Source organism: Gymnodraco acuticeps, unplaced genomic scaffold (genome assembly GCF_902827175.1).
Source record: "Gymnodraco acuticeps unplaced genomic scaffold, fGymAcu1.1, whole genome shotgun sequence".
In the NCBI taxonomy this organism is placed as follows: domain Eukaryota; kingdom Metazoa; phylum Chordata; class Actinopteri; order Perciformes; family Bathydraconidae; genus Gymnodraco; species Gymnodraco acuticeps.
The window spans coordinates 740,327-757,504 of record NW_022992199.1 but is presented as its reverse complement, the minus strand read 5'-3'; the positions used below and the strand labels follow the sequence as shown (position 1 = coordinate 757,504).

At 42.5% G+C, this 17,178-nt stretch overlaps 1 protein-coding gene across 3 annotated transcripts in view; it reads right to left on the bottom strand.

Moving 5' to 3' along the window:
- LOC117539392 (copine-8-like) overlaps nt 1-17,178 on the bottom strand; it is a 116,006-nt gene that overhangs the window by 93,232 nt on the left and 5,596 nt on the right. For 2 of the 3 annotated variants that reach the window (XM_034205549.1, XM_034205548.1), the window contains exon 2: nt 750-790. In XM_034205549.1, coding sequence (XP_034061440.1) covers nt 750-790 — 41 coding nt within the window. Of the gene's footprint in view, nt 1-749; nt 791-13,532; nt 13,628-17,178 lie in introns of those variants that run through there. The other variant, XM_034205547.1, reaches the window with a different exon arrangement.

Sequence of the window (17,178 nt, the reverse complement as noted above, 5' to 3'; positions counted from 1 at the left end):
CTCAACATTTAACTATCAAGTACAATGTGTTGGAGCGCTAGCCAAAAGAAGCGCACGTTTTACAGAGTAATACTACTATATATGTAATCATTTCGGTACGTTTTTCCGTATTTGACTGTTTTTGCTATGGCTGATTTCAGTCAGTAACAAAAAAGGAATAAAGCTTGAAATCCCAACTCTAGTGTTTGTAGCAACACTAGAGTTGCTAAAGATAAAAACAATTCTCCTTAATGAGAACAGCTTGTTTACAAGGAAAACATCTTCAATCCAACACTTCACGTCTTTCTATCAAGGCAAATTACTGTCTGGGCCTTTAAAAACCACTGGGGAGTGTGTGGGTGTGTGTGTGTGTTGTGTGTGTGTGTGTGTGTGTGTGTGTGTGTGTGTGTGTGTGTGTGTGTGTGTGTGTGTGTGTGTGTGTGTGTCCTTTAATCCGTAGGAGAGAAGTGGCTGGTTTGTGTGTGAGGATGATCTGGTTCCCCTCACTCACGTTGGGAGAGAGAACAGTGACGAATACGACCCCTGACATATGCAAATGTCTACTGATTCACACATGCGAGGCAGAGCATGTGAGGAAATGTGTGTGTGACATGTGGTGCGAGCAAGCCTTAGTTTGTACAGTGAATATCTGTGTGTGTGTGTGTGTGTGTGTGTGTGTGTGTGTGTGTGTGTGTGTGTGTGTGTGTGTGTGTGTGTGTGTGTGTGTGTGTGTGTGTGTGTGTGTGTGTGTGTGTGTGTGTCAAGCTTACTTGGATCAGACTTGGAGAAGGTGTCTCTGTCCAGCAGGTTTCTGAAAAACAAGAAAACAAAGGGTCACGTGGACATAAGAAAAATAATTGCACGGCTCTTCCACTTCAACAAAGAAAGTGGAACCCAAAGTTATTCCATTATTACAACCTGGCCTAATTAGCTCGCTCACTGACCCCGACATCTTGTCTAACCATAATCCCCCTCCGACTTGATTAACAAAAGCCATTTCACCCAGCCACTCAGGCAGCAACATTAAACACACTATAACATCCATCTTAAAGTGGAGCCCATTTATATTTTACAGAGAAAACAGCAGAAGAGAGGACCTATTTTTCACATTTCTGTCCTCCCTGGGTGCCAGAAACAACAGTACAGGCTGCCATCAAATTTACATGACACTCCAGTCTCTGCTCTTTGCATGGGGAGGGATAAATGCACCGAAGAGTCCCATCGCAGAGCAGATGCTGAGGCTCGCCACGGTTAAACAGCTCTGAAGGAATGAAATATGCACACAGAGACGACAAGGCACTGAGCGGAGGAGAAAGACAGAAGAAAGACTCAGACTTGGGGAATCCGGCCTAATACGTCATGTGTGGTTCTAACTCTGGGTCATTTGTTTACACTGTCGACATCCCAGGAGGACAGGGAGGGGAAGGACAACTCTCAAAGGAGCCGCTGTGAACCCTTCACTCCGTTTGAACTCCTGCCAAATCTTACATAAAGCTTTCACTGAGCTAACCCAGAAAGACAAAATAATATGAGTGCATTGAGCGTCAGCAGTCCTGCGGGACTCTTTACCCCAAAGGAATGTGGGGAAGCTTTTTTACACAACATCAAAAGGTAATACAGGCATGCAATGTTTAACTATACTTGATTTAATTACATTTTGGATTGATTCAGAGGAGGGAAAGGGAAAACCAGGAAACATTCTCTCCATATAATATGATCCGGTTTCACCCAAATCCTCTTAGTGGCATAAAGCCTTTCTTCTCCCAGGAGATTGTACGACCCGCTCACGAAGCTACATTCAGGGAGTGGGACTGACAGAAGCACCACTCTCAGTATTACAGTCAGTGTTGCATCGAAATGATTTCAAAGCTGTTTTTTTAGAATACAATTGTAACACAATGGTGCCTTAAGCATGGGCGGCGCCAGGATTTGTTTGCTGCAGCAGCTTAGCAGTTGCTATATGACAGCACGGCGTTGCTAGTTCATTTTCTAAATAAATAAACAAACAATACCAGTGGGCCAAGCACGAGCCTGTTCATATTGTAGCGTTCACCGCTATTCAAGACCACAGATCACGAGCCTTCAATGTCCAAAACGTTCTCTTTATCTTCTGGTATTGACGGCCACAGCCACGCCTTACAGAACCAATCAATAGTATAACACTCATTAGAGGTTTCTCAATACTCTAATTTCCCCTCCTCGACTCCTCGGTCCTCCGGTAGTGACCAGGAAATGGATTTCAGCGCGCCATGTTGAAGGACATCTCATTTCTCTAAATGCACATCGAGGACCGAGCATCGAGCATCGAGGAGGCTCTCTGGAGGAGCTATAACCGAGGAGACACTGATGGGTCCTCCACGGCTCCTCCGAGGACGCATTTCCGGGAACGGCCAGAGCTGTCTCAGCCAATGACAGCTCTGCATGCATCCCCTGGATATTATTTTAGTAACTGCTTTCGTTGCGATGCGATGTTTACAGTGAGAACAGCTGTGAGGTCCGTGCAGAAAGCAGAGCAGTGTGTATAATATATATCACTCAGTATAACAGGCCTACTCTCTTTATTTGCTGTAGTTTAGTAGATATCTACAAACAAAGAGTCCATATTTTTCTAAGACCATTTAGTGCTTCACATAATAAAATATGGATACGGAATGAATATACGGATACAAGCGGCCGAGATGGGTTTTCTCCGCAGGGTGGCTGGTGTCTCCCTTAGGGATAAGGTGAGAAGTTCGGTCATCAGGGAGGGACTCGGAGTTGAGCCGCTCCTCCTTCGCGTCGAAAGGAGCCAGTTGAGGTGGTTCGGGCACCTAGTTAGGATGCCACCTGGGCGCCTCCCTAGGGAGGTGTTCCAGGCACGTCCAGCTGGGAAGAGACCAAGGGGTAGACCTAGGACCAGGTGGAGGGATTATATCTCTTCGCTGGCCTGGGAGCGCCTTGGGATCCCCCAGTCAGAGCTGGTTGATGTCGCCAGGGAAAGGAACGTTTGGGGCTCTCTGCTGGAACTGCTACCCCCGCGACCCGACCACGGATAAGCGGAAGAAGATGGATGGATGGATGGACATAATAAAATACACAACGGCTGTAGCCTGATTATGCTTTAGGAGCTGTAGGTGTGTGTGGTACAGTGTGTAGGTGTGTGTGGTACAGTGTGTAGGTGTGTGTGGTACAGTGTGTAGGTGTGTGTGTGGTACAGTGCGTAGATGCGGCGGACAGACGGGTCTCAGTTGGTTTGGTGTCCTATTTAATACTTGTAAATACAACTTTTGGCCCGTAATTTCAATTCCCCATTTCAGCGACCAGAGAGGGGGGGGGACAATCTCTCTGATTGTGTTACGTTATTATGAGAGTGCTCTCATACTTGTTTGATTCTGAAATTGTATATATTTATATAAATATTTGTGTGTGTGTGTGTGTGTGTGTGTGTGTGTATGTGTGTGTCCGCATCTGTAGCCTGTTATTGTCTCATTATACCGCACTCTCAATGAATCAAAGTAAATATATAAGTGGTCATGAACACATCTGTCCATCAGACAGAGGGCTGCTGTGCCTCCTGTCATCATTAATGGACGTCTCTTTAAAATGACCGCTCAGAGGAGAGGAGTTTTCATTTCTCTAACCGCCTGCTGCTTCCCCTCCTCAGTCCTCCGCTCGCATCTCCTGTGGGCGGCACCAAGTCTCGAGGATAGGAGTCGAGGAGGGGAAATTAGAGTATTGAGAAACCTCTATAATGACTTTTCCCCACACTCAAACACAACTCCTACCGTCTCGTACTCCCTCCACACACACACCGGAAAACGCACGCACACACACACACACACCTGGAAGGGGCGGTCTCTCCCTAACTCCCACCAACAACATTGCCTAAATAACTTTACAAATGTACTGAACTGTGCACATCTGATAACTGACATAACTATTAACTTGGACACGCTACAATATTATCATTAATATTTACATTAAAACATTCCTTTGACACGTATAACATTACTCTGCAAGGTAAGCACAACCAAAATAAGTTTGTAAAAGCAGAATTTGAACACTGTTTCTGTGCTCCTACAGTATTTTTGTATAATAACATTACACCCCGAGCGTACAAGTAGGGTACACAATAGCGATCGTTCACTGTTTCAACTGGCATGCTGTGGCATTTAACCTCATCACCGCACACACACACACACACACACACACACACACACACACACACACACACACACACACACACACACACACACACACACACACACACACACACACACACACACACACACACACACACACACACACACACACACACACACACACACACACACACACATCACACACACACACACACACACACACACACACACACACACACACACACACACACACACACACACACACACCCACACACACACACACACACACACACACACACACACACACACACACACACACACACACACACACACACACACACACACACACACACACACACACAGGGTTGTCCGGCTCCGTTGGAGATCGCGGTCGTTTACGCTGACTTATGAGAAATCTTTCCATTTTCGGTCTGTGTTCACATACTGAGAATTATAACAACATTAGCCAAGTAACAGTTCGTGCTTTAACTTACAACGACCCCTGATAGATCTCGCAAGAATGTGTATAAATATATATAGATACATTTTCATAACAAAACAATGGGGTTGCTAAGCCGTTGCTAGGCCAATTGTTGGAGTTCAACAATTGCTCCAAACAAACAAACAACTCCAAGCTACCCCCTGGCGCCGCCCCTGGCCTTAAGTATATATGTTGTGTTTAAGTGTTAAATGAAAGGTTTCCAAAGCAATCTAAAACCTGTATGACTGAACAGAATGATTAATTCAACCATTTTGCAAGTCTACCGATCTTATCTGCAATCATGACAGTTTTTATATCCATTAAACTCGTCCTCCTCCTGAAGGGGTTTAAATCAGCTATAATAAAGGCATGCAACCTCCACATTCAGTCATTCAATGCATACCACATTGTCGTATTCAATAATGTGTTTGACTTTTTATGGCGAGGACACTCACTCACGTTTCTCTAACATTTTAATACAATAATTTAAGCGAGTTTAACAGCAAGATGATTGAGATTTGAAGTTACAAACCATATTCTGGAGAATATAAAAGCGTCTGGTTATACTGTGCGATTCAAATGGAAAACGAAGTAATAGTTGTATGCTGCAGGAGATCTTACACGTTTTTATGGATATTTGAAGCCATTTCTTTTCAGTTTCCTCAATCAAATTAGGAGACCTTTGACTGACTCAGATCTCAGTTGACCTTTGCCTTCCTGCTCCATGAAGCCACAACAAACTTCCCAAGCCTTCCCAGTGTGATATTGATTCTTATTAGGGAGATGATGAGCATCGCTCTAAGCTGCAGCAGCGTGACTTTGTCCATATTGTGCTCTCCTGACAGAAAGGGAGAGACGATGGGGGAGAGGCTCCTGATATCATGCTAGCTGCGGGGCGAGCGTCCTGTCGCCCGTCCTGTCCTGTATGACAAGCAGCGAGCGTCTTGAAGCCGTTGATGGCTAGTGATGTATCTAGATCAGGCTCTCGTGTTGTGCTGATCCCAGTGTGGCCCAGATGGTAAAACACCACGCTCTGCTGCATGCTGTCAGGGCACGCCTACCGGATTCCCCCCGGCGTTGAGACCTTAAATAAATGATAATAAGCGATAGAATTGGGCCTGGGCTCATCGTGGCTGTGTTTTTGACTGGCGGAAAATCTGACAGATTGTGTAGGAGTGAGAAGTGGGCGACTTCACCTGCCAAATGGGATACATGTCCGATAAAAAGTAATACGGTAATATGTTCGCTCCCAGAGGAGATCCAGTGAAGAAAAGAAGAGTCGAAGGAGTGTATGCAAGACAGGACGCACATGTATGTGTGTGAGTGCTGGCAGAAGTGCACACACTTATATGGATATGTTAACCTCCCTCTGATTCGTGAGCACCCTGGGGCTTCCACCTGGCCCTGATAGACACGGGCGACTCTTTAAAAAGCCCTTTCCACCGCGGGCGGCCCTGGAAACGTCTGGGCGGTCCGAGCAGAGTGCCTCGTTGTTCATCAAACATTTACAAGCGCGGTCCCTCCTCGACATCAGAATTACATTTGAAATCCCACCAGTTACATCACAGCCACCTAAACATGGCAGCTGGAGCTTTAAATACCTGTATGTGAGGAAAAAAGAGGAGGGATGCGGGGACTTCCATCTGCGAGAGCAGGAGATTACATTTTCCGAGATGTGTTCCTGAGAAAAAGGGCTTCCACTCCCACATTGCTGCAACCAGACATAATATGAGGATAACAAGGTATCTCAACAGGAGTGTAAGCTTGAAATAAGTATATTTTGAAATGATGGTTTGTTATTTTATTTAACGTAATATAATATATATAATTTTCCAGCAATGATATGAAAGATAGAAGGCGCTGCATTCAAAGGAAAGATTGTGTGAATGTACTATACACCGAACTATGTAATTATCAGGTTAAGTAACCCATCATCTCTGTAAACAAGATATCTGCATATGAATGTAGAATCTGAAGGCATCACAAATAAAGATTTTGGTAGTCAGAAGCATCCTGTTTCCGTTTTCATTTTACAGGTGGACGAGATTTTGGTCATGCAGGTTAACAATCAAAAGAAAAGAGGTCAAATCTATCATTTTAGACATATTGTTCGCGATGCAATCTTGGAACCCGTCAGCTATCTGGCGTCGATTTAGCTTTTTATTAACCTCGATAAGCAGGAATCTGCATATGAATGCAGTTATACAATACGATTGTAGACGTCATCTCTCAGCTCCCTTCTTGCATCTTTAAGTTGCTATAAGACTAAAAACAATGACAGCAAACAGAAGAGTAAGTCTTGGATACACCAGATCCCCAAAATATTGCAGAATGCCCAAAGGTTAAATGCAGGGCCGGCTCTGACCAATTTGCTGCCCTAGGCAAGATTTTAGCTGGCGCCCCCCCCCCCCCCCCCCCCCTGATTTAAATGAACACAAATACAAAATTAAAACCTATAATTGCACACAAAAACCATTATTTCAAAAAAAGAACAATTTCACATAAACCTCTGGTTTTTACTGTAATGTGCATTAATTAGAGCAGAGGGAGCTGTCCTAATCAAGTGAAGAGAGGGCTGTAATCTACTTCCACATTAAAAATGACACTTGAACTGCCCCCTCGCTCCTCGTTGGGGCAGTTCAACTTACCTGATTTGGGGGGGGGTTTGCGCCATAGTTTATGGGCGCTGTATGCAATCTAGGCGTAGTTCTGTCAAGATAAGATAACAGGATGTACTTTGTTGATCCAAAATCGGGAATTTGTTTTGTTATGAAATTTAAATAAAACATTTAATTTTTTTTAATTAAAAAAATCGGCTCCCCCCATAGATTGATGTTCCCTTAGCATTCGCCTATACTGCCTATGGCAAGGGCCGGCCCTGTTTAAATGGTTTTCAGAAGGTTAGGATCTAAGATTGTATAATTCAAGGCAGGGGTGCCCACACTTTTTTGGCTGGTGAACTACTTTTGAAATGACCAGCTCACCGAGGTCTACCAACCCAAAATAATATTCCAAATTGCAAGGGTTTGCTGAATAACACGTTTTATTTATACATGGGATAACTATAATAGGGCTGCAACAAACGACTAAATTGATAATCGATTAATCTATCGATTAATCGACTATTCGGACTATGTATGCCTTGCACAATTTCTCAAACCCTCTTATTTAGCCATCAACTTTTAGATTTAGCTTGAGGTTGTTTTAGGCATGTGGAAACTAACAATGAAGACAATAAAGATGAATACTTGATTCAAAAATACATATATTATTAAATTAACAAATTGTGAACAAAACTAACATTGCTTTTTATTTAAATTAAATAAATAATATTTCACATCAAAAGAAACAACAGTGTTTTATCAAATCGTATTAAATAATCTGATGACAGAACTGTAAACCGAATAGCTGAAACTTTAACAAACTAAATAACTCAGTTTCCTCTAATCATTAACCCATGTTTGTATCATTGAGTTAACTCCGTGTGTTGCTGCTAGCATACATAACACCTGACGTGGAAACGTTACTCGTGGATGGGGCTACAGAGCTACTAGAAAGACAGTTGAACCCGGTGCATTCCTCCGTCTGAATGTGGAGCATTTTTTGCTAAATGTTTAGACAAATTGCTCGTGTTACCGCCCTCACATGATAAACTGTTATTGCACTTTCTTTTGGCAACGAGCATTGTCCACCTCGAGACGGGTAACATGTAACCACACCTTGGAGCGCTTCTCTCCGCCATCCCCTCCGTGTGTTGCTGCTTGTAGCAGCTGCGTGTGTGTAAACTGCCCCGCCCCCTCGCGCACAGACGGGAGAGAGATCTCGTCTCGATTGGAAAGATCAAAAATACACCGACCATAGACGCATTTGTTTTGTCTTTTTGCATTAGAAACGAGTTGGCGACACTAAGACTGCGAGATAATGTTTGTGTAGCAATAATACACCTTTCTCTTTCTCAACTCGGAGGGAAGTCGCTGTTATGCTTTGTGAACACTCCGATAATGCCTCTCCACGTTACCTTTCTTTGGCAGAGCGACGCTTGCTTTACAAATAAGGCAAATAACCTTTGAATGTGACATCACAACAACATATTCTTCCTCCCATTCTGGGTGGAAGTGGTTTGTCTTTAGCTTCTTGCTCGGTCCCGCACTCATTTTTGTTGTTTGTCTCTTGTTTGTCTCTAACTTAACTTAATTTGAGTTTTCCCGGCACTTGACTGATTTTGTATCGCTTTGCATTCTGGGTTAACAGACTGGAAAGCGATAGGTCGCTTTTTCTGTCAATCAAGTAAACTCCTGAATTAAGTGGCAGGGAGGCCAAGGGAGGAGGGATCAAAACCTGTCTATTGTAACGGAGCTGGATTTTTTTTTTTATGAATGACTCGCGATCTCCCAGCATTGCCCCAGCATTGTCGACGAACTGGGCACCTCTGATTCAAGGGGTTTGTCATATTGTATTTCAAGTTGTATCCCTTATAGAGACTTTAAATTCAAGAGGAGGGATGTTACCGTTGCAAGATAATGAGATGCTGAGAAGGCAAAGAAGTAAAATCTCAAGCTAATGAAGCAATTACGAAGAAACTTGACTTGCAAATGAATCTAACATAATTTAGCAGCTTTAGAGCTGGATATCTTCCTCAGGAGTGTAGACCAAAAACAGAGCTTAAAGAAGAGTAAACGTTGGATGCACATATAACAAGACTGTGTTCTAAGAGCAGCGACTGGGGTCTCCTTTTCCCTGTCTGTCTTTGTCTGTAAAATCAATGAACAGAAAAGAATCCTATAATAGATTGGAAACACCCACCGAAATACTAACTGGCAAGGGGGATTCCCTAACTGATACTAAATAGAAGCTTGTGTATTGTATATCATTTAAAATGCTCCCTTGAGAAGTGTTATCGTTCTTCATTTTTAATATCATCACTTAAAAGCCATTTATAGTATGCAGCCGTGTCGATTGCTGTTTGTAAACACACATTGGCCCGTCCCCCTCAGCTCAAACAAAGCAGAGAATCAGAGAAACAAAGAGTCTGTATCAGAGTCTAGGGTTGTGATGAAGAGGCCGATTGGACAACCACTTCTAAATGAGTCTAGACATTACTTTTTAGGAAATTACTCATGGGTAAATGAATGTCTAGTCTACCCATCAAAGGGGTCAGTGTTTTGATCCCCACCCTAGTCAATGTCGAAGTATCATTGGGCAAATACTAACATCAAATTCTACCTGTCCTGCAGTCATGTCTACTGTAAATCAATATGTATAAAAGCTTCGGCTAAAATGACATATCATTTAATTTGATACCTGTAGTAGTTAACGGGTATACTGTATGTCAAACTTGCGAAACAGCCATCAACACAACGATTCCACTTCCTCCATCTACCTTAGATGGATGTGAGTGCCTGGGTAGCCCCGGAGGGATTAAGAAACATTAACCCAGGCAGTGTTAGTGCCAGTCAGCACTCACTACATCCACAGGAGCAGAAGCAGCAAGGAAACCTTCTCAGCAAGAAAACTTCCTCCCGTTGTGTTCTTAAAGTCCAGATTGCAGCGTGGGCGCTAACTCCCATTGCGTAACCTCAGTCCACTAATTTGACATTTAGCCCCCGAGCCAATGTGCAGGTTTTCCTCCTCAGACAAATGCTTCTGCACTGTCTAATAAAGAGGTCCCCTCAGTAATGAACAGCACAAGAGTGTCCTGCTGGGAGGATAACTCCAGATCAATAAGGTCAATTGAGTCTGACGAAAACTCAGAGCTGTGCCGATCAATCAACCTTTGAAGCACCAGAGACACTCTTAACCCGCAACGATTTCCCCAGATGCTCAGTGTGTGCATCCAATAATGAACCAAAGGAATCCAACGTCCCTCAGAGAAAGCGACAACATCAGCAGTCCATGTCAAATTGAGAATAATTCATTTTGGACAGTTCGAGCTAAAGTGTTACAGTACAGCATTTTATTGATGTTGCACAACGACTCTTCTTCATTCATCTCTTGCAATCGGTATCAATCTACCTTCGTCCTACATTGTGACCAACAACGTTAAGATTGAGCTTTAAAGCACTTCAACTTCATTTCTGTATTTCTTTTTTAAAAGATGCTGAAATACCTCCAAATCACTTGGGCTAGAGTCAGTGTTTCCCACAGGATTTGATTCTATTTTCGGGGGCACCGCACCAAGCCCCACCCCCCCCGGCAAGAAAAGCCAAAGTAGGGCTGAACGATTAATCGATTTTAAATCGAAGCCTGCGATTTTTTTTAACATTTTTTTTTTTTTTGGTTCTTGTGTGTCAGTCATCCACACCAATCAGAAGTGCTGTGCTCCACATGTCTCAGCCATTGTTAACCAATCAGAAGTGCTGTGCTCCACATGTACCAGCCATTGTTAACCAATCAGAAGTGCTGTGCTCCACATGTACCAGCCATTGTTAACCAATCAGAAGTGGCCCATGATAGAATGTGATAGACAGATTGATCCAATCACCTGCCAAGTCTTTTTGAAAGTGCCTGCCCTTTCCAAATGGCTTCCAATGGAGCTCTCCTAGATGGTTTGGTGAACCATCTGAGTCAGGTTAGTGATGCTCCATCACATGTTTCTATTACAGGGTGAATCTTAAACTGAAGCTTGACTTTAAAGCAACCCAACGGAAGTTTCATGTAAGTTTAGTTCTTTCACTCGTAGCTCAGGCTGCGGGGTGCTAGAGACGGGAGCACGTTGGTGCGACCTTCCTAGCCGGAGTTATGGCCACATTTTACAGTAAACTTCCGTTGGGTCGCTTAAAAACAAATATCGCGAATCGCAATCGCAATATTTGTCAGAAAAATCGCAATTAGATTTTTTCCCAAAATCGTGCAGCCCTAAGCCAAAGGCTCAAATAAGAAAATACATGCGAGTTCATGGCTACTAGACAACGTTCTTGTTGCTCTGTGTTGCGTTGTTAATGAGTGAGACACACCGGAGTTGAGGATCTGTGGGGTTTATTCTCCCAAAAATATAATTTAGGCATTTAGCAGACGCCTTATTCCAAAGCGACTTACAATGACCAATTACAGGGACATTCTCCCTGGAGTAACTGAGGGCTAAGTGCCTTACTCAAGGGCACACTAGTAGTGGTGTTCCAGGCGGGATTTGAACTCGCAACCTTCCGACCATCACCTCACTATCCATTAGACCACCAAAATCATTTTTTGTATGAGATCCTTTTCTGGCGGATGATATTTAATTGTGGCGGCCTGCCAAAAATAAATCAATGTATGGGAAACACTGAGAGTGTAAGACTGTATATGTTCACCACAGCCAAGACAGAGCATCTAGTGTCACATTTAACAAGTTGTTTCACGTCGTTGTTGGTCTTCAGTGAAAATACGGACAATAGGTACTTATTATTAACATTGACATTATTATATTTTATACAGGTACATGAAGTGAGTTGGACCTGGCATCACTGATCTACCTTATGAACAAACTTAAAGAAGTATTTAAAACTTTTATTGAAGCAATACTTGTGTAACAAAATACACTTTTGCTTGCCTACTTCAGTAAAATGACATAGGCATTAGCATAAAAATACACTTTATGCAGAATCATCCATCTCATTTATATTAGTTGATTACTATTGTTCATGTATTAATGTGTACGGCACTTTAATGTTGCAGCTGGTAGGAGAAGGAGCTAAATGTATTTATTTGATCAAAACTGCTAGGTAATTTTGTAATATATATCATGATTTGTAAGGTGATATATGAATAATGTGAATCTGTAAAGTAAGTAGTGACTTCGATTGTCAAATAAATGTGGCGTATACAAGAAGAGAGTAACTTAAAATTGAAATAATCAAATACCTCAACATTTTACTGTGGTACACCTAGGGCTGCTCAATTAATCATATTTTAATCGCGATTACGATTATGGCTTGTAACGATTACGAAAACAACGTAATCGAAATAAAACTGATCAACTGTTAAAAACATACTGTTAAAAAAAAAATTCTCCAATAAATGGATGTTTTCAAAGTAAATGGATAATCGTTTTTAATAATCGTGATATCAATTATTGACCCAAATAATCGAGATTATGATTTTTGCCATAATCGAGCAGCCCTAAGTAAATGTACTGACATTTGACCACTGCTAATCAACATGTTTCATTTTATATGAAAAGAAAGCAGCTGCAAACCACATTTCAAAATGTAAAAATCAAATTTTAGGCTATAATAAATACAAAGCATAAGATATTACAACAACGTTATGCTGTGATGTATTCACGACTTGCTCCGAAAGGCAAACATCCTGGATTTCTTTCTTGTTTGAAGCACAACTCAATTCAACTCACATATTGCACTCAGCAGAAAACCATCAAACGCTAATCTGATCAACAGAAAGACTTCCAATGTGCCCGCATCAATCACAGCGATGGAGGAAAATGGCTACGCAAAAGATGAAAGCCGCGGAGCAGAGAGGGCAGGAGGTCAGCTGGTTAGTAATGTGATGGAGCCATGTCAGCTCTCTGGGGTATCCTGGTGAAGCTACGGTGGCTGGCTAGGGCCTTAATTAGGCGAAATTACTCCTTTAAAAACTAATTAAAGCAGCCGCTCAGCATGACCTCCGAAAGGCCTCCTGCGGCTTTGGTCCCCTCGCATGAGACCGCCTTGATATGTTAGTTTAATGCTCTTTACTCTGTTCCAGCTAAATGGTGGAGGAATGGTAAAGCGGAGCACTAATTATTCAGGGGGCAAAACCATAAGAGGGTGAAGCAACACTAACGGAGCGTCCACACTACAGCTTCAAAAAAAGCTTGGAGCTGGGCGTGTCTGAAGTTTGGGGATTTTATTCAAGCACCGCGACCAACAACCAATCACATGTATCTCCCGCCCCCAACATAGAAAGCAAAAACCCCCGGGGATTTTATGGGAGCAATATATATATATAAACTCCCCAAACAGGCGAAAACCTACCAGTTTCACCCACTGTCTCTGCCACCTCCCTCCATGCCTGGTTCCTCCGGTTTGTATCCCGGTAGGTGAAGAGGGTCTGCTCATACAAAACCGGGTGATTTGCTACGGCGATAATTAGTTTCTCCTCCATCTTTTTTTGAAATATAGAAATGAACGGCGGGATATCTCTCCCAGTTTAGACGCGGTTTGATTGGCTACGGCTTGATCTGTCAGATTTTCCGAAACGGGATTTGATTGGCTGGCGCTGGCGCTGGGCTGACGGACCGCTCTGCTACCCACAATTCAGTTCGGCGAAAAAAAGCGGCAACGTGACGTCACCCCATTCAAAGTGAATGGGCAGATTGAAGCTGTCGACGCTGCAGACGCTGTAGTGTGGACGGGCCGTAAGAAGGACAAGTAGAGGGGAAACTGCGGATCTAGTTAGGCTGCTTTGATTAACGGTGTTTAATTAAAAATGGGTTTAAACTTAAAGTTGGACTTCTTTGTTTTTTGTTGGTAGCAAACAGATTTACATCGTAATTAATTAGAACAAATGGAAGCGATGTTTAAAAATAATAGGTGTTAAAAATTGTTAGACAGCTAAAGAATAACAGAAAAACTGCACCTGTGGGAATCATTGCACCTAATTAAAATGGTGTATTAAATAACTATATCCCTCTTGTTTAAATGAATGTGTCTGGCAAACCTGCTTAATATTGCAGCGATGTTCATGAACACTAACATACGAAACATACACACAGGATTCCTCCTGTCCAACCAGTCTGTCTATCTCTTTCTTCACCTTCCTCGTGTAAAGTGCAGCATCGGCTGTGACACATCGACCTGCCTCTCAGCGGGTCAGCGTCGGACTTCAATACAGCCACATCACAACACGTCAATTCTTCGACGCGATACACGACCTAGCTTTTGTGCCCAAAGGTCACGGCTATCTCTCCGCAGATCAGGTCACAGCCACAGCGGCGTGAACACCGACATCTTTCGGCACAAACATTCTCCGGCTGCAGCTCTAAAGGCCTCGCTGTTTACTATCCATGTACAAAACTATGCTCTGTGTGTGTGTGTGTGTGTGTGTGTGTGTGTGTGTGTGTGTGTGTGTGTGTGTGTGTGTGTGTGTGTGTGTGTGTGTGTGTGTGTGTGTGTGTGTGTGTGTGTGTGTGTGTGTGTGTGTGTGTGTCATCAAGGCCTTGGGAACCGGAGTGATAGGCACTCATCAAGTCAAACAGTGCTATTGCAGCAGACTGGGGGATTTGCTTCTCACTAATGCACAACATTGGACTAGAGTTAATCAATCTGTCAGGTCTTCTGCTTGACTTCACACTTGATGCGCGCCGCCATGGTCTGGATTTATCGAGTGAAGGAGGGCTTTCACCGAAGGAGGGTATCTATCCAGAATGAATGCTTCAGTAGCTTTGTAGACATGCAAAGACACCAGAGTGGGAAAATCTCACCACCCACCAACTCCGGGCTGGTGAATTGTGTGATGGGTGAGGGTGCTGATTGTGCCTCTGCCATCAGCTCAGCGAGCTAAAAATAGTGATCAATCAATGTGTTCTGCCTAGAAATAATCAATGGATATGTCTCTCCAATAGTGGAGCTCTACCGGCAACTTAATCTCATCGATGATAACATGACAGCAACGGTATTCAGAAGAGGTGTAATACATTACATTGCATTTAGCTGACGCTTTTATCCAAAGCGACTTACAATAAGTGCATTCGACCAACAAAATACAAACTTGAAGAAAACAGAATTGATTGATTGATTGATTGATTGAAACGTTTATTAACAGCTTGTATATTGGGTACAGTACAGTACAGCTCAAAACATACAATTGTTAAGGGGATGCAGACCAGAGAAAGACTTTCGTCTTGTTTACATCAGGGTCCCCCATTTCCAATTCATCATGTCATTTAAGACATATAAGACATATTTGACATACAGATGGCTTATTTACAATTTTCATTTTAGATTTCGTTCTAATACATCCTAACCGGACATTTAAGACATACCAAGTCTACAGATATACAGTTAGTAACAGAGTCTAAAATGCGAGTATATACATAGATGGGGGGGGGGGGGAAGCTGTCCATTGAACGACAGGTTGAGATTTGTACCATTACCGGGGCCAGTTTTGCAATGCTCTCCCCCGAAGGTGCTCTTTAAGAGAGGTTTTGAAGGTAAGTATAGTTTTACTTTCCTTTACAGTTGTGGGAAGAGCGTTCCACCTTGATGTGGCATAATTGTATAAGTACATCAGGTTTCATAGAGCCAAAACATTTCAAGTGCTACTCAACTGGCTTTAGATAAACCAGTCCTGTATTAGTATATAAGTGCTTATACATATATGCTTATACATATATTAGTATATTACAGTGGCGAGCCGTGACTTGTATACCTAGGCCCTCTGACCCCCCCTTCCCTCGGAAAAAAAAGAAGAGTTATTACGTCTCAAGGTAGACTTCAGCGGAATATCAAAACAGTGGTCCGGGGTGCAAAACGCATCAATGACAGCGACCCTCTACCACACAAAACAACACCATTTATATAAACACCTATCATGACAGGGCACCCACAGCCAAGTAGCAATTACAAATGAATTAAGTCGGCACGGCGGCCCACATTGAAAATGACTTAGGCCTACCTTTGATGATCAAATCACTTAAACACAATGTCCATTTGTCCTTTTGGATGAAGCACTTGCGGATCATGCAGCTGATCCTTTGCCACTCCAGTTTATCATTGGAACTCAATCTTGAAAATGACTCGGTTAATAATTTCACAACGATGTCATCACTATCACTGAAGTGAGCCATCATGAACGAATTTATGCTAATCATAAATCTATCAAAAATAATAAAAGTAGGATAGACATGTGGATATTATCCGGCTGAACACAACGTGCATTTATCTAACAGGTTCGTTTTCCACAGACCTTATTTCGAGCTATTTTCCAAAATCCTATGGAGAAATCCCGTTGCTTTCTGTCGAGGGAATCCGAGCGAAGCTTACTTCCGGGTTTTAGGACGCGTCACTGCACCACTTGCATAGACCTCACAGCGGGCGGAACTTGTCATCAAGTCCGCGAAAATAAAGCCCGCCCATTTAAAGGGAATATATGATTGGTCAATTGTACTGTCATTTGACATTACTCTCTCATTGAGTTACTATAGCTGGCCCTCTGTGAATGTAGAGAGGGACCTATATACATTCTATGAGAGGGACCAACAAGCTCTCCCGTCTTCACATAACTCGCGGCATTTAACCCTTCACATTCCAACAAAAACTGAACAGGCAGATTCGAAGGATTTATTTCTTTGGAAATATTATTTTAAATACAATTAAATCAAGTTATTTTGGTAAAATTAATGAAAAATGTAACAACAAAAAAATATAAAAAATAATATTTTTTTAAAAAATGTTTTTTTTTTAATGTTTTCAAATATTATTTTTTAGAATATCTTAGGCCCTCTCTGATGCCTAGAGGGCCCTGGCGGCTCGCCACTGGTATATTAGTATTTATTAGTATATAAGTGCTTATACATATATGCTTATACATATATGCTTATATATAAGTGGTTATATCGATGGATATATTGATTCAATGTCACATGTTATCACTGCAGAGTAAAAACATTGATACCTGTCA